Genomic DNA, 22090 nt, shown 5'->3' with positions numbered 1-22090 from the left:
GTTTTAGACAGGCATGAGCATAAGCGAGCGGACGTCTCAGAAAGTGGGGGTGCCAAAGCCTTTCTTGAAATCGATTCTCTCCATTCGCCGCCAGAGGAGTAATCTTCACCTTTCTCGGAACGTTGGGTCACATGACACCCCCAAACCTTTACCCAGTTTCTGAGCCGATGTGTACGAACAAAGGCAGAATGGTGCTATATTGGTGGAACAAGTGTGTTTATTCCAGGTCTTTTGCCGCTCTTTTATCGTCCATGCCATGATCGTGCATTCATTATCCCAACATGCCTCTGTGTATCCCTATCAAAATATAACATACGCAAAGTTAGACAGCTTCTTAAAAAGTGGCACTATTCATTCTGGTATGGTAATTAAATCTGACACATTTCCACGGACCACTTCTTGACGAGAGGCCTTGGTCGGTAATGAAATAGGCCGCAATGTAGCAATCCTACACTGCCGCTAATATTACCTGGAGGACGAGCCCCGACGATACGTGAGGACCCGTACACAGGGCTATAAATGGTCGCACCCTGAACAGCACCAAAGCATATTGCGCACTTCATTGTGTTTCCTCCCAACCTCATGTGTATGCATGAGAGTCAGCCACTGGTGACAAGGTATAACTGGTTTGACTCTATCTCTATTTGCAGTTCTGCAGTTCTTATCTTAAGGCACGTTTTGCGAAATGGACGCGGTGGGTTGAAGAGTTTCAACCAAAGGTGAACTTTGCTGCTAACTGTATGTTTCCTCCTCTGTTGCCGACACGGAAACAGTATATGTGCTTTGTATACCTCTGTAATCTTAAAGGGTACCTAAATCCATTAAATAACAGGGTTTGTATGCAACGAACATTGACATGCATTGCCTTTTGCCTTACATGACGCCATGTCTTTTACGTTGTCAACATTTTCAAAGACTTTATGTGTCGCGAGACTGCCTAGTTTCCTTGAGTGGAAGGCTTTATGTGAGCATTATTAGAAATTACAGAGCATCAGCCCACACAGCGAGGTCTAAACATAAGCACTCTGGCTATTTGTAAGAAATCGTCGGCTGGGGTGGTGGCACATCAAACGCAAGAATCATGTCGGAGTCTGCCTGGACAACGAATCCGCGCATGTGTTCAAAAGACTGAGACTAAGATTGCTTTTGTTCATGTCATGGCTGATTATTTTGGAGGTGTCGGCACGCCGTCGATGGCGCGCCAAAGGCGGCAAGGCAGAAATCGACACCAGGCGACAAGGGAAGGGGGATGAGAGAAAGTGAGATGGAAGTCGTTGCCACGGGAAGGAAGAAACGCCATAACCATTGGTCCAGAACACCCCAATCACCTAAGAGAGAATTCTGCAAACAGTGCCTGTGGTTCCACACAGCGGGAGCAGTCAGCCGCGCCGCGCCAGCGGTCCGTCCGTCCGTCCGTCCGTCCGCAGCGGACCGGTTCGTTAGCGGGCCCGTGCTCAGCAAATCTGACCGAGCGTGTTGAGCGCGCCGCAGGACTCGTTGCGGCCTGCCAGCAGCTGCTGATAGGGCGAGTCTCGTGACGCGCTGTCCCTGCTGGGGAGAGATGTTCGCCCAAGGATGGGAGCAAGCCGTGGCCGACCGCACGCGCACCACCGGCACACGCAGAGGTGGTCTGCGGCACTGGCCGGCCTGGGGCGATAGTTGATCAGGAGCAGGGGAGGGTCGCGTGCAGGCACCCACCGCCATCAGATATGGGATGAGCGATGAGAAAGTTTCAATGATAGAAAGGTGGTACGGATTTCCCCGGTGAGACCTGCGTGGTATTTTACTCTCTGCACTAATGCAACTCGTTATCCATTGAAATCGTGATTGATGCCGTGTTGCTGCAATTTTAAGCCTCTGAGTCACCACATGCGGAAAGCGCCCGGGGCCGGAAGTAAGAAGATGAAACATCAAAGAGTAATGCGCTCTATTGATGGGCGAGCCCAACAATACCTTTCACGCACGAGCGCAAGACAAATGCTTATAAACTTCTTTTCGCTAGTTCATTCTATTAATGATGCGCTCTATTGATGATCCAGCCCAACAATGCCTTTCACGCACGAGCGCAAGACAGATGCTTATAAACGTCTCTTCGCTAGTTCATTCGCCCGTTGGCGAATCCCTGCCAGCGAATATCATTGATTATTTCCCATCGCTTATCCCATATCTGATGGCGGTGGGTACCTGCACGCGACCCTCCCCTGCTCCTGATAAACCATCGCCGCAGGCCGGCCAGTGGCCGAGACCAGAGCAACATTCATTTAGGAACACACTTGTGACACCTAGCCGTATGTTTACCCCGAGGGAAAAATCGCAGTGATTTATTGTGGACCTCTCCGTTTGGTGTCTGAACAGGGACTTGATGTGACGTGGATTATCTTGCATTTTTTGGGCACCACCCCAGATAATTAAGTCGTAAGTTTTAAGCTTGTGCGTCATTCAGGAGCAAAAGGGTAACTCGTTCTGCCACTCAAGGCGTTCGGGTCCACAGTCGGTCAGCCGCACACAAGTCAAACAGAGCACACGTGCGTTTTTTTAACACGTTCCCTAAATACTGCGCAGCTCGATAGCTCCCAGCTAACCGCACATCGCCAACGTGCGCTCTTGGGAACACGTCCCCCAAACAATGCGCAGCTCGATCGCTCCCAACTACCCGCACATCCAAACAGCCCATAAGGTTACATTCGCCCGTCTTCCCTTCGAAGGGACCGCACGTCTTGAGGTGCGAACTGGTCCTCCCGACCGACACAGAGACCCGAACCCTGGACAGGCATTATGGCAAGCCGGTTCTAAAGCACTCATAGTCCTGTCATGAAATAGTGAAAACCGCGCACAACTCAGTTTTAGGGCGGGATGGGCTACCCCATCGTTGCTCGTTTCATGCGTGAAGAAACATTGTGGCTGTGATACCAGGCACTCAGCACACCGTTGCGGTATTCCGTTAGGGCGCACAGGGGCAGCATGCTAACCTTCTTCGAACCCACATCAGGGGACTCTAATCCCTTCCATGAACCCTACATACATTCATTACCAAACATGGCTCCAATGATTTCAAATATGGTCATTGGTGGACAAATATGGTTCAATTATGGTTGGTGTGTGCCTCAATCTCAACAGAGATTCCACATCCCTTAACGTCATTGGTGGGCGTCTTGGGATACTGGATTCATTTCATCCAGGTGCATCGCTGTGCGCAAGCCTGATTTGCGAGCCTGGATCCTCGATGCCATGTGCCTCATGACCTACGACGTTGACCTCAGATCAGAGATGGCATTCGGAGATGGCGGTCCGTACAAACCGAGCGGCGCTGCAGCGATGAGCGCAATCACTGTAGCTCTGAGGCAGACGGCAAACACTAGTCTGATCGCCATAGGTCTGGGGCAGACGGCAAACACTAGTCTGATCGCCATGGGTCTGAGGCAGATGGCAAACACTAGTCTGATCGCCATAGCTCTGGGGCAGACGGCAAACACTAGTCTGATCGCCATAGCTCTGAGGCAGACGGCAAACACTAGTCTGATCGCCAGAGCTCTGAGGCAGACGGCAAACACTAGTCTGATCGCCATGGGTCTGAGGCAGATGGCAAACACTAGTCTGATCGCCATGGGTCTGAGGCAGATGGCAAACACTAGTCTGATCGCCATAGGTCTGAGGCAGACGGCAAACACTAGTCTGATCGCTATAGCTCTGAGGCAGACGGCAAACACTAGTCTGATCGCCATGGGTCTGAGGCAGATGGCAAACACTAGTCTGATCGCCATGGGTCTGAGGCAGATGGCAAACACTAGTCTGATCGCCGTAGGTCTGAGGCAGACGGCAAACACTAGTCTGATCGCCATAGCTCTGAGGCAGACGGCAAACACTAGTCTGATCGCCATAGCTCTGAGGCAGACGGCAAACACTAGTCTGATCGCCATAGCTCTGGGGCAGACGGCAAACACTAGTCTGATCGCCATAGCTCTGAGGCAGACGGCAAACACTAGTCTGATCGCCATAGCTCTGAGGCAGACGGCAAACACTAGTCTGATCGCCATAGCTCTGAGGCAGACGGCAAACACTAGTCTGATCGCCAGAGCTCTGGGGCAGACGGCAAACACTAGTCTGATCGCCAGAGCTCTGAGGCAGACGGCAAACACTAGTCTGATCGCCAGAGCTCTGGGGCAGACGGCAAACACTAGTCTGATCGCCAGAGCTCTGAGGCAGACGGCAAACACTAGTCTGATCGCCATGGGTCTGAGGCAGACGGCAAACACTAGTCTGATCGCCAGAGCTCTGAGGCAGACGGCAAACACTAGTCTGATCGCCATGGGTCTGAGGCAGATGGCAAACACTAGTCTGATCGCCATAGCTCTGGGGCAGACGGCAAACACTAGTCTGATCGCCATAGCTCTGAGGCAGACGGCAAACACTAGTCTGATCGCCATAGCTCTGAGGCAGACGGCAAACACTAGTCTGATCGCCAGAGCTCTGAGGCAGACGGCAAACACAGGTCTAAATCGGTTTGGTTGTATATTGAAGCGGTGGCATAGCCATAAGTGACTCAGTGTACTTAAATCAAGGGACGATTTGAGTGAAATAAAGGGAAGCCTATGCAAACACATGATAATGTCTCACGCCAAGTGCCTTAAAAGTCGTGGTTTACGTGCATGTTTCTAGAACAACAATGCATTATGCAATGCAACCATCGTGTGGACATCCACGACCGTCTATACTGCAGACGGCATAGTCGTGCTCCTTCGACGTTGGGACACCGCTGTGGGCGGGATGGAAAACGAATGCCACTGATTGTTTGCAATTTAATGTCTTCAAAAATGTTTTCTTGTCGTTGAAGTACAGGTTGTCTGAGTATTTGTAAGGTGACTATAGTGAGCCAAATGTCAGTGAAAGAAAACGTGCATGTGACCAATAAAACCTATGCCCAAAGATCCTGAGTGTTCGTGATGGAAACACTACTGTGCAAGGTAACATGAACATCACTCAGTCCTTTAGAGTTATACGAATGGGCACCCACCTGGGGCGTCGCACCCTTGTCTGGTCAGACCGCCATATAACATCCACCGTTCGTATGACCACCGTATGACCACCGACCACCATCGCATGACATCAGGTGTTCCGCCGGCAGATTCTGACCTGGAAGAGTTCAGCCAAGATCGCCGGTACCGGCCCAAGGACGTTATCACCCTCTCCAGCAGCACGCACTTCTCGCCGCACGAGGTGAAGCGCATCTACCGCGGCTTCAAGGTCGAGTGTCCCATGGGCGTGGTCGGCGAGGACGACTTCAAGGAGATCTACTCGCGGTTCTTTCCCAGGCAATGTAAGGAACCCGCGTTGCTCGCTAGCATTCTAGCCAAGCAGCCCAGCAAAAGACTGGGGGACAGTGTCTGTGTGTAATGCGGTGTAGGTTTACTGTGTGGCGGGGAGGAATTCACCGTGAGGTAGTTCAAAACTTACTGGTTCGACCTGGGCTGGTTTGGCGACAATGGTTGGTGAGGATTCTAAAGTTATGGCATAGGGTATGCAGAGTCCCGAGGCCTGTAGGTCCTGTAGGCCTATAGGTCCTATTTGCTTCGCTGTCTGCGCCACTTCATAAGCCCTGGAATGGAATGTCGTATATGAGGTGCGTTCACGCAGAGACACCGGCTTCCACCGATGCTAGGGAGTAGCGACCCCTCGAGTCCCAGCGCCGGTAATGAGTGGGCGACGTAAGCCGCCCATTTCAGAGACTGGCGACCCTGCCGGTACGCGAGCTCCAGCTTGTTGTCCCGCCCGTTCCCTCCTCGTCACCCGCCTTCCGCATCCCACCGTCTCACCTTTCTTTGTCCTCGTTTAACCGGTCTCGCTTTGTCTCCTCACCCGCGCTCAGGGTTGACCAGGTCCTGGTGGCTGCGGGGTGCCTTGCGCGAGTCAGCCGCGGCGTTAAACTGGCCTCGCGCTCATGCTGCGGCTCGGTGCTGCTCGTGGGCCTCCGCTGGGGCGCCTGGCCGCTCGCAGTGGGTTCAGGAGTACACGGGCCGAGGTGCTGAACCGCGGTCAGGACGGGCAGGAGCTTTCCCGGTTACACCCGGCCGGGTAGGAGGTGTCGTTCGCTCCGTAGTGCACCAGGGTGGTCCTGGCGGTGTCCAGCCGTCAATGTACCCGGCTTCAGTGGCCCTGCCCCTGCTCCCGGATCTTGGTTTTTCATAATGACAATAAGGCTCTTTCACCTCCATCTCCGTTCCAACGTGGAACTGAATGTGGTCGCTTCAGCACTGTGGTGTGATGCGATAAGCTTCGAGACGGCGGCATTGAAGTGGAATGTATAATGGAGTGGAAGTCGAGCGAGCGATGGGGCTACACGGTTAGTGTACAGCGTGCTGGACGCGGAGGATAAGCGAGAGGTGGCGCTCGTTTCAAGAAAGGAGGTTCATAAGACCAAGGACTCGGCTGATGATATTACCAACTGTTTTGACTCGGAAGAGGTGAGCGAGACGAGATTGTAGAAGATCTGACAGAGTTTGGGGTCACCGAAGCTCGACTGGTCAAGATGTGACAGGGCAGCGATCGGATATCAACAAACGACATTAATTTTACTTTTAACAGAACCACAAGGCATCGGGGCAAGCTACACCAGGATAAAAGTGCGTCGTATTCTTCGCAACTCCCTGAGACGGACGTCGGAGGTTTGGCCACACGACAGGGACTCCCCTCAACCAGGCTGTCTGTGACAGATGTGCCTCACTGGACAATACAGTAGAGCAGTGCGCCGGCCGAAGACCTTGGTGCATTAAGAGTGACAAGAATCCGTATCCTCATTCCACGTCCCTGCCCAGTCGACCCGAAGGAGAGGCAAATTATCACGCTTAAATGCACTAGGTGGACATCATTCCGCGAAGCAGAGACCTGTAGGAGGAGAGTCACCCAGCGATCAGTTGCGCTACAGAGACCAAGACTCAGGTCCCGCAGGACTCCGATGGACCCAACGACTGCCACAGACCTCATCTAGCTTCTGAGGCCTTTTGGCTGCTCGATAGTGGCGTCGTCTCCGCAACGCAGTTGTCTCTTCTTCAAGCGCCTCAACGGAGCCGTGTTTGGCATCTTTGGGCAACCCCATGGCTGCGTCCCGGTGGTGTCGACGGGTCGAGAGCCTGGTCGCCGGGTGGAGCCCTACCCCTTCCCGCGCGTCGGAACGCTCGGCATCCGCCGTCCTGCCGACCCCAACAGCATCGTCGAGTGCGCTGACGGAGGGGTGGACGGAGGCCCGGTGCAAGAGAGGTCCGCAGGCTCCTGCCGGCCTTACCGTGCGACGCCCCGCCGCCCTCCTCGTCTCCAAAAACCTTGGCGGGCGCGCCTGAATAAACGCCAGACACCTGAGCGCCGTGAAGCAGACAGGCGCGCCTGCGACGCTGCTCGGGTGCACCAGGCCGAGCAGGAGCGGGCCAAAGAGTCCATCAGATTGACATGGACGGGTAACGAGCCCCCCCCCCCCTCCCCCACGAGCAACACTCCCTCTCTACGAAGGCCGGTAAAAGTTTCAACCCGGTACTACAGGTGACGGGCAGGACTCGCCAGTAGACTTTCCCCGCCACCAGCCTGGACTGGGTATGTCGGCGCCAGGCATGTCCCGTACAGGCATATTTTGGAACGGAACGGAACGGAACGGAACGGAACGGAACGGATCATGTCTGTGATGATCATGTCATGTCATCCTAAGTCTGAAGTGTCTCGCACTGTCTCTGACGCAGCGCAGCTCTTTCAAATCTGGTCGTGTTTTGCTGTGTGATCTTTTATCTTCCATTTAACCCGTCCATTTCCAGATGCTTTTACGGCGGAACTGGAGTGGAGTATGGGCTAACGCGTACGGCTGCCGGCTGCAGACAGAGATGTCTAACAGCCGCAGCGTTGCAGGAAACACATTTGGCGTCGAACTCTCATTTCGCGTAAAAGGCAATTCAATTTTCGGTAGGGACGTGCCAGCTGACACGGCTGCGCACGGTGGTGACCTCCTGGCAATGCTCCACTGCGTGTCAGTCCAAACGCTGAAGTTGGAACTGCCGCTACAGACTGTAGCACGTGACCATATCCACAGCCGTGGTATTACAGTGGACTTGCTGCACCTGCCATCAGGTGCTTAATGCTTAATGTGCGTCAACTGGATACAGGTTACACATAAGAAATAAGATGTGGCGGTGATGAAAACACGCTAAGAGAATGAGGAAAGCCCTCAAAGTCAAACAAAATCCTTTTTCACATTGGTCAAATTTAGATATGGGCACAGCACGGCTCTGAGAGTCATGACGATCGGTGGCAGGTGGCTCCAGGACGCGGCCGCACGATATGAAAACGCCCTACGCGACCCAGACAGTCGGAAAGGGGGCAGCTCCAAAGCGGCGGCCACCGCCGAACTCGTGATGCGCTCGCTCACAGCGGTCCGGGGGGGGGGGGTGAACAGCGACCGGACCGCCACCGGGGCACGAGGGGCGTTTAGGGCCCTGAAGGCGCCAGTGCGGACGCGGCGCGTAGCAAGGTCACTCATGCCGCGCCAGCCCAGCGACTGCACGACCGATGAAATATGATCTCGACCCCGCACCCCCGGGACGATCTTGGCCGCGAGAGCTATGACCTTTCGCACCTGGCGGAGATAGCACGCGGCGGCCGCGCCCCAGACTGACGAGCAGTTAAGGATCTCGGGAAAACATGGGCCTCGATGTGAAGTTTTCGGGTCTCAGAAAGGAGATGATACCGAAATATAATATATATATATATATATATATATATATATATATATATATATATATATATATATATGTATAAATTACAGCCTTATTCCTCGCATAATAACCATGATAACAGACAGATAAAGGCATTTATGTTTCGGCTACATACCTACATCGAAACGAATGTCAGTAGATGATAAGAGGTGGTTCACTACCCCCTTCCTTATCCCAGTGTGTTCCTCAGGGGATCTGGTGAGTCCAATCCTCTTAAGCACTTTCACGAAGGACCTTCCATTCTATTTGCTCCACAGGGGTCCTAACGCAAATGCTCGACTCAGCCCAGCCCGACCACTAACGACCAACCAAAATCAGGCATCTACTGATATTCGTTCCGATAAAGGCATGTAGCCAAATATCAATACATATATCTGTCGATTCTTCTGGCTGCTCTACCAGGAATAAGGCTATTAATGCAGTCTGATATATAATTATATATATATATATATATATATATATATATATATATATACTACACTACTACACACACATAGATATATGATATATATATATATATATATATTATATATATATATACTATATATATATATATATATATATATATATATATATATATATATATATATGTATACTTATTCACATATATCACTCCCGGTGTCTTCATGGACGGCGAGGGGTTAATATTAAACCGAAGATGTTAGGTTGACAGGATAAAGTTTTTGATCCCCAGGGACGTGCCGTTCAGTGGTCTTGGTGGGTTCACCTTCAGGGCATTGGCAGTGAAGTAGGATAAGAGGGTAAGAATGGTTTCCTCCATTCGGGATTTTAGGGTGGGCACATAAGTGGTCGGTTTGTGCGGAGTCAAGGAGTTGGGTATCATCGGGTTAGGAAACCAGCCGCCGGTGATGCAAATAGGACGGTGTTTGTTCGTGAAGACGCTGAAGAAGATTTGATCCATCGGGGTCCCCGAGGGACACCTTGGAGCCAGCTTTCACCATCTGCCGCCGTCCATCAATGTAACCTTGAAACCATCGTGGTTCGATACCGTGCCGCTGCACCCTGATCAGGATCAGGCCAGGTCAGGTCAAGATGCTCTGTGGGAGCTTTAATCACGATGCTTATTTATGTGCTTTAAACAACGGACAGCCAACGCGTTTTGTTGTTCTTTGCGGACGTGTATCGATTCTTGATCTCAGTATTTCTGGCCCACGACGTATGGAGTATCCGAAGCGGGCGGTGGCCGATGATCCGCTTGGGAGCGACTATTTCCCAGTTTGGCTGAGATACCGCAGTGTGGCAGCTGGCCGCGGCTTTGAAATTTTAATAAGGTTGACTGCACTGGCTTTGAAGCTCGACTTGAAGCATCATTTTCGGCACATTCCGGCAGTGTGCTCACCTCTGCAGAGGGGCTTGCAGCCCTGGTTTTAGAATGTGCTGACAGGTGTATTCCCTGCACTTTAGACGCTCCGCATCATACAACCGCTCCGTCACAGACGCATGAGTGCCGTGACGCTACCCGTCTCTCACACAAACGAGCTTTTCCGGCTTACGATCGCAGAAGAAGCACGACCAGCCTGCTTGCGTTTAAGAAAGCCAGGGCGTTCGTCCATTGTACAATCAGGGAGGTTGAAGCGCACTGTGGAGTGAGTACGTTGGTACACTAACCTGTCTTAAAACTACTGCCCAGGTCCGGTCACGGATGAAGCGGATTTCCGGGCAGTTCTGCTGCACTCCATTCCTTGTTTTGCACGTAAACGACCACGTCATCCACCCAGGAGATGTTGGAAGCGGAGTTGGCCTTGCGATTTTGGAGAGCGGCAGCGGCATCAGCGCGGAGCGACGGGTCGATTGTCATCGCATGCTCCGCGAGGAAGTCCGCACATATCTTTCCAGTACCGAACGCATGCGCACACTGAACCTTTCACCCTCACTGAATCAAAACATGTCATCAGCACGCTGCAGAGTTTTGAAGAGGGTCCTGATGGTGCGCACAGCATGCTTCAGCACGCTGCAGAGTTTTGAACAGGGTTCTGATGGTGTGCACAACATGCTTCAGCACGCTGCAGAGTTTTGAAGAGGGTTCTGATGGTGTGCACAACATGCTTCAGCACGCTACAGAGTTTTGAAGAGGGTCCTAATGGTGTGCACAACACGCTTCAGCACCTTTGTCATAGCACGATGGAGGTTTTGTTGGGCAGTTCTTAATTTACTCTGGGAAAGTGGCAGCTTTCCAACCTCTTGGCGGGAGGTCGTTGTAGTCTCCCTTTTGACACAGGGAAGAGTGGTTCAGATCCTTTACACGTCACTCCATCGCGCTGATATCGTCACTCTGTAGCACCGGATCGAGCTAGAAAGAAGGTGACGCTTTGTTGGATTCCTGGCCACGTTATCGTCCTCGAAAACAAGTCAGCGGACCCCACTGAAAAATGCGCTTCACATGCACCATGTACACGCACATTGCTGTTATCAGCATGCCATTTTGCCCACTTTTCTTTTCACCTTTTTTCAACGCAAGTGGCAGCACAGGTGAAATAGGGGAAGAAGTGACGAACTTAACTCTATACAATGCAAATTGGGCCTACGATTTTCCAGCTCGGGGCAGGCAAGGCGAGAGGAGGTTATGGTTTGCAGGTGGCGTTTCAAGCACACGTATGGCACTCACAGGTCCCTGCTGTGTGGCGGTGACAGACCCAGATGTCCACGGCATCTTGTGTTTCTTCAAGTGCGCCATGCGATTCGATCGTGTCTACATTTCGCCTGGGAACGTTTGCGTCACTTCGGGTGAAATGCTCCGTCACTTAGGTCACGCGACATCCTGGGCGACGGCTCGCGCCAGCCCTTTGTTGGCAGCCGCTCTCAAGTCTTGCAGACATCAGATTTGGCCCCAGATATGCATTACCGTGGGTCCAATGTGACCGCAGACGTCGCCTCCTCCCAATAAACGGCACCAATGCAGAGTTCAATGTCTGTCGACCACGCGGGGCGGGGAGTTCCAGTTGTTAACTGTCACACACAGAGGAGGCCGTCCATTTTGATCCCTGCCGCAGACTGAAGCTTGTTATTTTTCCAATAGTGACCAACCTTTGTGCTAGGAGCAGTTGCTTTGTGAAGAAGCCTTTCGGGTCAATACCAGCCCCCGAGTGCAGGAACTAATGCAATGTGGTGAGGACGTCGGGTGCTATCGTTAGGACCGACCAGGTACGCGGATCTTCTCGAGACAGGGCGCAGCTCTAATGGTCCGCACCAGGCCGGTTTTTCGTCGCTGGACGAGGTTCACTAGCCTCTAGTCTGAACAGTTGCACCCCCACCCCACCACCCGCTCCCCACTGCACTCCCATTCTCTGGCGAGCTCGCACAAGGGTTTCGGACATGGGCATGGCGGTCTGATCGATAAGCTGGAGCGTTCCGCGGGACGAGAGACCAGACCTGGACACCTTCAGTGTCGCGACAGCTGCTCGTTTGCAGAGCTTCATTGCGGTGTCCAGCTGTGTCCGGTGTCCAGGGTCGCGCTCGACGGTCGTTGTCTCTCGCATGGCACAGGCTTCCGGAAAATTTGCTCCCGGCAGTACACCGTTAAACACAGCGAGGCTTTGCTGGGTAACTGCCATATGTCGTACCGCGCAGCCACCGCAATAATGTCCGTCGGCGGCGGCAGCCCGGAGCCTGGCGTCGGCTGCGGTCGGCTTTGTTGGGCACTGCGCAAGGCCCGGTATGCCGCTAACGCATCTGACGGGAGACGGCGGTCCGAGCGCGATCCCCTAGGAAAACCGCTACCGAATAGACGACCCCGCTGAAGTTGAGGAACAATGCACCCATTAGGTTTCTGATTTTCCGCAGCCCTGATGCAGTCCTTCATCTTTGACAGTACGTTATGTTTCACGTCGGCCATTGTGCCTGAAACCACGCCCATCGCCGTGTTTTTAGTGGTTCAAAGCCAGTTGGCCATAAGACCTTGTATTTGACGATTGACCCCATGATCTTGCAAAATATGGCACCTAAGCGACCTACGCGATAGCTTCCAGTCCAACGAGTCCGAAAGCTTAGCAAAATGTCAAGTTGGTAATCTTGCTGTATCATCGAGCGGCATGTGACCGCGCCGGGGGCGACCGGTGCTGTGGAACTATTGGGTCTTCGTTTGACCAGCTTCTTTTCAAAAACACGTGAAGCGACGAGCGCTTCCTCCTGGTCAGAGTTCATTGACGTGGACATGTTTATACAATGTTCCATGCAAGATAGCATGCACACGAATAGAGTGGTAAGGGGGGCGGTGCTGGTAGAGTAGTTAAGACGCTCGGCGCTGTAACCGTCGGGTTTGTGTTCGAGCCTCTGCCACGCCTCCACTGCATCCCACATGAACCCACTGGCCTTTTGAAAGCATCCGTCTCGAAGTTGCTGTGGCAGTCGGGGAGACGTACACCCCCAACCAACGTTATGAACGGAAATTAGGTATGGTCTCTACTCGCCACTCACGCATGTTTGGTAGGTTGGCAGGAGGTGTTGGTAGAATTATTTACCTGGCCTACACTGGGCTTGAACTCGACGCAGTGCAGTCGTTAACAGCTTCGTCGGAAAACACCGCCGCCTGACAACGCTAGCCGACCCGCCAGCGGACGTGCATCCTCGTCACGCGCGTGGGTGGCGAGCGCTTGCCACGCTTCTGGACGGGTACTTGCCGAACATCTCCATCGATGCTTATGAGTTTCGACGTGAAGCCCGCGAGTGTTGGATGGTAAATAATCGATATGTAAACGAATGCGTTGCCGCACAAAGTTTCGAAAACTTCCACCTCTCTCGCGCATGCAAATTACTGACAAATGGCAGAGATATCTGAATTCCAAGTTATTGCCACCGCGTGGCCAGTATTAAATAACTTTGAGAGTTCGCGCATTCAAAGTGGACAGTCAATGCCAGCCGGCTGTTCGGGCCAGTCTGCATTCACCATTTGACTCACACCGCCCCTGTTGCAGCAAACTCCAGCTTGTATGCCCACTACGTGTTCAACACATTTGATGTGGATTCTGCCGACCCGGTGATCACCTTCGAGGTGAGCTCGGCTGGCAACAGGCTTTACACAAGCTATTGACATAACGATGGAGGGACCGACATTCCGCTGGCCTTTCGCATTCCAGTTGTTGATAGTTACAAGATGGAATCTGTATTAATTGAAGATCATAAATAAATGAATAAGTTGGTTCAAAGGCATGATACAATGACGACAGATAAATGCATACGTGACCTGTGCACGGCTCGTTGGCTGAAGCAAGTTGGCACGCTGCCTGACGCGTGATTTTGGCGTTATCTTATGGCACCCGTCGTGGTCGCCGGCGGAGATGTCCTCAGTAAGTACTTAGTCTTGGATTGTGTCCCGCAGGAGTTTTTGAAGTGGTTATCCCGACTATGCCGGGGCACGGTAGAAGAGAAGCTGCGCTGGATGTTCCGCCTGTACGACATCAACAACGACGGCAGGATCACCCGCGGGGAGATGACGTCAGTGTTCATCAGCATCTACGCCCTGCTGGGGGGTGTCACGCTGGGCATGCTCCAGGACGACTCGGTCGTCTCCACAAAAGTAGACGACGTCTTTCAGGTAAGCAAAGACAGGAACACTTGCGTGGTAAACATTAACTAAAGAGGACGGGTATTGTGCCGTCTTCACATGTCGCCGCAAGACAAATTCTTGATTTAAGGTCTTCGTGCCCATGTCTTTCAGGTAACTGTAAGAAAAATGACACATAAAATTATGGCAGCAATGACATAACAATAGCATATCAGCATTCATCAATTCAACCTATTGGTAGTGCTTGATCTCATTTTCAAGCGTGTTTTCTTTCAACTGATTCCCCTTTTTTATTGTTTGCATTACTGCAAGTGGTTGCATTGCCGTGAATATGCTATTTCGTTTGCTTTGTGTGGCATTGTAACTGTAAGGAGATTAACAAACTGCAATTTGAGCCAAAAAGATGGCTTCAAAAATGTCTTTAGCATTCCAGGCTTACAATGAATGCAATGCAACTCGGGACCAAAAATATAGCTTCATTGCATTCAACACGGTATGCGATGAAGCTATTCAATCTTATTCTCTGGGATACGAAACCAGGTATCTCTGATTAAACCAGTGTTTTTGCTTCGTATCCACCAGGATGTCCCAGAATTTATGACAAAACCTTTTTCCAAAAGCATGGCTGCTGGGGGCTAGTCTGTTTTTTCAAATCAAGGCAATTTTATATCTGACACCCAATCAAAAATCTGATTTGTTTGATAGTGCGCAAGGATATTTGAGCTCGGTAGTTCCAAGCTATTTTTGCCGCGAGAGAGCCAGCAAGGCGCGTGACGTTAGCGATGCTGAAAAGCCGCTATGGGTTTGATGCTGCCGTCTATGCCGGTGGCGAATTATTATGACGATGCGGCGCAATTAATAAGTATATAATATAATGATAGGAAATAGCGTTGCTGGACATGGAAGATGAGCCCTCTTTGCTATCATTCCAGCTCATTCTGATCGGGACTAGCCAGTGGCTAGCAAGCCAATTGATGAATAGGAGGCCAACAATGGGTATCGATTTCATCGAGATTTTGAGAGTTGTGCAAAAGTCACACATGACTTCGCAGAGAGGCATGGATCAATGGTTAACATTTTTTGTAGACATGGCAGCCAGCGAAAAGGCTCAAAAGATGGAAACCCACTAACAGATCAGCATATTGATAACCCACGTGTGCCAGGTCCACTTCGCTGTCTAGTGACGCGCCATATCCAATGTTTTCATAGCAATTATTTTGCGGAATAATGATGTGACGTGAATGATTGCGGGTTAGGTATATCTTTTTATTGACATGGCTTGACGATTTTTCTCTTTGGGGTAGGTCCGACAGAGGGCAGAAACGTCGAAATGAAGTCAGTTAGAGTAAAATAGAAGTCAAATGAGTCCACGTAACAATGTATGCCCACCCATAGAGCGTCTATCGTGGCAAGGGTTCGTTGATAGACATTTTGACGCAGCTTTAAATCTCTTAATTTTACATAGTGCTGTCCCCCTCCCCCTCCAAGTCTAGCCCCTCCTCAGTCAAGTGTCACACCAGCTAGCTGTTACGGCCGAAAATATGGGATCGCCATTTTAAGACAGCGTCAAAAACTTTGTTTCAAGTGTGCAAGTCGATGATAATGTCAATTTTTGTACCGCTTTGTTAGCTTCCTCAGATCAAAAATGGTTTATACAGACATCTAAAAATTAGGCCAACAAACAGCCACATGGGCCCATCGAGTTTGGCCTACCATAGACTCCTCAACATCCTTGAACCAGTCTTACCACCTGACCTGCCTGAATGTAGCTGTAAATGGGATCCTCAGACCTACGGAAATTGTCCAAACAATTTTTAAATATTGGTTGGTAGGGACTTCCCACAACTTTGTTTGGCAGTCCATTCTAATAATTCACTTCTCTTTGACTTAATTATATTTGCCTTCCCATAATTCTGCTCCTACCTTTTGCTAATTGAAACTGGTTTCCTCTAAGTTTCGGCCCAATTTACAGTGCTCCTTGGAGATATACACTTTCATAGCCTTGTATACCTCTATCAGACCCACTTTAAGTCCACGATATTTTAGTGAATACAATGCCTTAAGCCTATTTCTAGATTCTAAGCCGCTAATGCCATTTATCATCCTAGCTGCTTTTCGGTGTACTCTCCCCAACCTATTGATTTATATATATATATATATATATATATATATATATATATATATATATATATATATGGAAGCAGCGGGGCTAAGTCTGTATACAGTACTCTAGGTGTGGTCTAACATAAGCTAACTAAGGCTTTTTGACAGCATTCCTACTCTTGTAATGTACATTCCTGTTCATAAGTCCCAGCACCCGAAGCGCCCTGCTCCTAGCAGCGCCACATTGCTTTCTAACCTTTAAATCTCTGAAAATTATAACCCCTAAGTCCTTTTCGCCCTTGATCTGGTCCAACTCTTGTCCTCCCATCTTACAGTTAATGCCCTCACCGCCGAAACTACCTAAGTGCATCGCATAACACTTATCATAAATAAATGACATTTGCCACATAGAAGCCCAGTTCACTAGTTTATCTAAATCAAGTTTCAGCTGATCTGCATTTTTTGATACCGCCATCAGTTCAATGTCGTCAGCAAATATAAACACCTTACTTTCTAATCCTACCCCAAAATTATTCACGAAAATAATAAAGAGCAAAGGACCCAACAACGATCCCTTTGCAACCTCGTTATCTACTAGCTCCCACAGAGATCTAGTACCACTGAGCACCACTCTTTGCTTCCTGTGTTGCAGCCCAGCCCCTACCAAGCCAATAATTTTTCCTCCAATGCCATGCAATTTTAAATGCTACACGGTATGATACCGTATTAAACACTTAACTAAAATTTAGATAAACAACATCTAAACTATTACCTTTGTCTACCTGGCCAGTAACATGCTCCATGAACTCCAGAATATTTGCCAAGCAGGATCTACGAGAAAGAATACCATACTGGCTACTATTTATCAAAGTCAAATGCTAGCCTCAATGAATTTTTCTAAGATCTTGCATACTAGTGAAGCAAGACTGACAGGCCTGTAGTTGCTGACACTCTTTTTGGTCCCCTTGTTAAATATCGATACCAGAATAACATTGGGCCATTCCGCAGGTACTTCTGAAAAACTCAATGACCTATTAAATATTAGCATAATAGGATATCCTAAGGTACTAGCACATGCAATTAGCGCTTTACCATGTATCTAGTCAGGTCCGGCCGCCTTATTAGCCTTGATTCCCTTCAAGCTATACCTTGCCATACCCTCGGTCACCGTCAGATCTGCAAAACAGTCTTCTGTCAGATTTCGACTATAACCAGGGAGATAAAAAAGGACTTCTATGTAAAAGCCGAAAAAACTGCCTGCAAAGAGCATCTACAATATTCCTTGTCCTCCAGCAATGATTTTCCACCTTCCTCAAGGGGGCCAAGAGCGGATCCTTTAGATTTGAATTTTCAGTAGCCAGGAAATGTCTTAATAGCACCAAAGCGAATGCCTGCTAGCCTTATTTCTGATTATCTTTCTGCTTTCTCAATTTTCTTCTTTACCTCTTTTGTGGCAACCTTACGCGCTGTCTTGCTGCGTTCTGCGCCCTCCACTTTTTGCATATCATATGCTGCCTTCTTCACTGCCATCAAATTCCGCGCTGTCTGCGTCAGTCATGGGGGCTTTCTTGAGCTAATTTCTCGTTTTTCCTGCAGGGAATAAACACTTTCTATCCTTCTAAAACATCATTGAACACTTCCCACATTTAGCGTGCAGTGAGTCCAGTTAGAGAATGTTCTCACTGGAAGCTAGCAAGAAAAGCTGGACTTCTTTAAATTTACCCCTGGCCAAATTTGGAATAAGAGTATTATTCGGTTTGCCTAAATGGCCTAGATGTAATGAAAACCTTGCAATACTATGGTCACTATTTCTTAGCATCTCGCCTGCTGTCAACGTACCTACAAGCCCTTCCCCTTCAGTCATAGCAAGATTAACAATTTTATTTCCGCTAGTCGGTTTGCACACCAGCTACTGGCAAAATTTCTTCAAAGCATGCAAAATATTTTCGTGACAATTCAACAATTGGCCAAGATCCACGTTCTAGCCTGGAATGTTAAAATCTCTTACGACCACACATTTTCCATTCACACTTCGGCCGATTTCTTCACCTAAATCTGTGTCCACATCCTGACAACTATTTGGAGACCTACAGAAACTTCCAGCACGTAAATTATTGCCCTTCGGCGTAATCACATTAATCCAAAGGGACTCTACACTATCGCTTTTCTTCATGCTATCTACACTTCAACATTTCATGTTCTGTCTTACATAGACTAGTATTCCACCGTCCTTTTTTCGCTTTTCTATGAAAAGTAAACGTGTTCTTCCCAGACACTTTAAATTCTTGTAAACTGTCCCCTAAAAATGTGCTCACTGATCCTAGATTCAGTAATAGCTACCAGGTCTCATTTTTCTTCAAGCATATGAACACGGAGCTCATCGAACTCGTTCCTGATACTAGTTGCATTTGCATTGAGGCACCTAAGTTTCCCTACGCTGCTTTTTGGCTCACCGTTCCGCAAATATCCGTTTGCATTCCCTATGTGTTCCATGTTCACCCTCCTATCACCATCACCTAGCTTCCCTGAAAACATGTTCATTCACCCTGCTCAGGACTTGCACACCTTTCCCAGAGAAATGGAGTCCTTCCATCTGATACAGGTCTCTAGAGTTAAAGAAACCTGTTCCACTCATTTACAAACATGAGGCAAAACTCCTCACAAACTTTATCTACTCTAGCGTTGGCTGCTAGCGCCCAGAAACTCCAGTCAGGAGGCCTAAAACTACGGAACCCTAAGCTCTTTGCGCACTTCTTAACATGCTTTTTTGACAAAGATGACTCTTATGAGCTCGTTTCCAATCGGAGAACTAGACTATCCCTGATCCATCATACTTACCAAAATAGGGGTTCTTTCATATTTTTTTGGGGGGGTGGACTTCATATGCACCCTCAGTAGCCGAAATGGAACCTAGGACGATAATGGATTGCGATTCCAAAGCATGGACCCACATTTTATTCTGCTTGTAGCATTGATGCAGTTCTGCCTCATTCAACCCGCCTGATGAAGGTTTCCGCTGAAACCAAGACATTTTAATTTCACAAGTTGGCTATAACTTACACAGCATGACAATCGACGTCAGTGATGGCCCAACGTCGCGTTGGAGAGTCCAAAACAATCCTCAATGTTTGTCATTGGGTCTGTTGCAGAGGATGGACACAAACCGGGACGGTGTAGTGACCCTGGACGAGTTCCTCGACTTCTGCTCGTCCGACCAGACAGTGCTGCACTCGCTCTCACAGCTCACCACCGTACTATGAGTGCCGGTTGATCGTGCCGGGTCACGTGGCCTGACGGTGCTGCATTCGCTCTCACAGCTCACCACCGTGTTGTGAGTGCCGGCTGGCGGGGCCAGTTCACGTGACCAGACGGTGCTGCATTCGCTCTCACAGCTCACCACCGTGTTGTGAGTGCCGGCTGGCGGGGCCAGGTCACGTGACCAGACGGTGTTGCACTCGCTCTCACAGATCACCACCATGCTAAGAGCGCCGGCCGGGCGGGCCGGGTCATGTGACCAGACGTGGTATCACTGCCGGCCCCCTGATGCCGTGCCGCTTCCGCCGCCACCGCTTCGTGACTTCACGAACCAGGTCGCGCAGCGTCACACGCACTGAGGGACGTCACGGCTTTAGCCGCTTCCGGACGCGCCGCAACAGCGGGAGAGCCACGCGGCCAACACGAGAACGTGCGGCTGTGGCGGCCGGTGGCGCGGCCGGGCCGTGCCACCGGCCGCTTGGCCCTGGTGGGCGCGCCGCGGATCTCCGACGGGCCGCTCGCTCGCCGTCGCTCTGGCCAGCCAGGCGCCGTGCCGTTCTCCGCCAGGCGGACCAGGAGTCGTGTCGTTCGTGTCGTTCGTAACTGAAGCCCGCCGGACGCCTCTCCAGCCGACGGCGCCGGCGCGTTTGCGTCCTTTGCCCGCGGAAATAAAGATATATCAACGCTGAATGTAACCGGCGCGCTGAGCAGAGGAAATGCGTCATTTGCCGATCCAGGGTGTTTTTTTTTGCCGCGCCTGGCGTCCGGGTCGGAGAGGAAAACTGGCCCCGGGATAATGAGGACGGATCAGCGTGTCGTCCACGTAGGCCCCTGGCGTATCTACCACTTGGAGTGCGCTCACCAGGGAAATCCGAATGCGGATCTGCTAAGTGTGATCGAGCGTCGGCACTGTCGGTGCGGACGCTGAAGCGCCGCTATCATATGTCTCTCGCATGTGGACTCTGCGAAGGTCTCGTCTGCTTCACATCCACTTTGGCAGGGTCTCGTGCGTATATTCTGCCATGTGTTTCATGGTATCATTTCAATAATGTACTGCCTGTCTCACGAGTGTTTGTATGATCGGTGCTTATTGGACCTGGTCTTTGTTCATCGGAGCCTAATGTGATGCTATGAGGCAAGGCTCTGTGTGAGTGGAGCAATTCCAGACAAATACTTAATATACATACTTAGGCGTTCATCAATTTTGTTTAACGTTTTAACGAGTGACAGGCGGACCGAGATGCTGAGCCGTGCTCATGCATCTATAACACCCTATGCCTGGAGACACTTACCTTGAGGCATTTTCTCTACGCGATGAATTAGGAATAACATGCCTGCATGCAATGTAGCGGCTTCGCTTTGGGAGCTAAATTGAAGGATGTCATTAAATAAACCACTTCACCTTCGGCTATGTCCGCCCGTTGTATTCGTTGTCAGGCTTTTCGGGTCGCCAGCACATCAGTAACGACAGCCCCCACCGCCGGCCGGACAGCAGTCTTTACGTATAGAAGGTCTCTCAGCGTGATCCGTGCTGTTCCGGCATGGTGGCTCTCCGCTACAATGTTAGCTCGTCAATGACCGGGGAGCATGAAGCAGCTGGGAGTTGCGAATATGATCCCGGGCATGTGGGCAAATAGCAAGAGCCTTTTGCACGCACGGCGCGCGAGCCCTCTCTTGAAAGGGAAAGAATCTCTCGCACATTCCTCATGTGAGGACAAAGGATGAGCTTCTGAAAGCAGGAAGTCAGGAGGGGCACATCAGTATTATGTGCATTCAGTTCTTCGACGTTCCAGAGCACTTCTCTGTTCAATGCTAAAATATATACACAAACAAAAAAGTTTGGGGAGCGGGTGCTAATAAGAACACCGAGACCAGCATGAAGAAATTGCACACTTGGGTTCCTGCATTGGGCACGTCAGACTGTTGTTGATACGGTTTGGTTTGGGTTTGGTTTGGATTGGAGCTCCGGTCCTGGAAGCCTGCTGCCTGGAGCACGTGCAGTGCGGTTTGGTCCGAGACCTGACGATTGCATCCCTCAATAGTGGCTCTGATCGAAGTACCTTTCACCTGGTAGATCCGGTGGCTGCATAGCCTTGGATGCCCCATCTGCACTGCCGGACATGTTCTGAGCTTAGACGCCCCATCTGCACTACCGGACATGCTCTGAGCTCGGATGCCCCATCTCCACTGCTGTACATGCTCTGAGCTTGGATGCCCTCATCTCCACTGCCGGACATGCTCTGAGCTTGATGCCCCATCTCCGCTGCCCAGCATGCTCTGAGCTTGGACGCCCCATCTGCGCTACCGGACATGCTCTGAGCTTGGATGCCCCATCTCCACTGCCGGACATGCTCTGAGCTTGGATGCCCCATCTCCACTGCTGGACATTCCCTGTGCTTTCTGTTTCGACAGTACGGGCGTAGCGGGTTTGCCACCTAGCGTGATACTTGCCCAATCGATTTTA

At 50.6% G+C, this 22090-nt stretch overlaps 1 protein-coding gene across 1 annotated transcript; it reads left to right on the top strand.

Annotated features, from left to right (window-relative positions):
* Nucleotides 1-4305: 4305 nt before the first annotated feature.
* Nucleotides 4306-19631, top strand: LOC119109262 (Kv channel-interacting protein 4). The gene is made up of 5 exons (XM_037232857.1): nucleotides 4306-4309; nucleotides 5123-5314; nucleotides 13679-13755; nucleotides 14083-14298; nucleotides 19521-19631. Exons 1-5 carry the CDS (start codon nucleotides 4306-4308, stop codon nucleotides 19629-19631), a joined length of 600 nt encoding a protein of 199 aa, XP_037088752.1.
* Nucleotides 19632-22090: the final 2459 nt, after the last annotated feature.

The sequence above is a fragment of the Pollicipes pollicipes genome, unplaced genomic scaffold (assembly GCF_011947565.3).
Source record: "Pollicipes pollicipes isolate AB1234 unplaced genomic scaffold, Ppol_2.1 Scaffold_7231;HRSCAF=8579_pilon_pilon_pilon, whole genome shotgun sequence".
Classification (NCBI taxonomy): Eukaryota; Metazoa; Arthropoda; class Thecostraca; order Pollicipedomorpha; family Pollicipedidae; genus Pollicipes; species Pollicipes pollicipes.
This window is presented reverse-complemented; position numbering and strand designations above follow the sequence as displayed.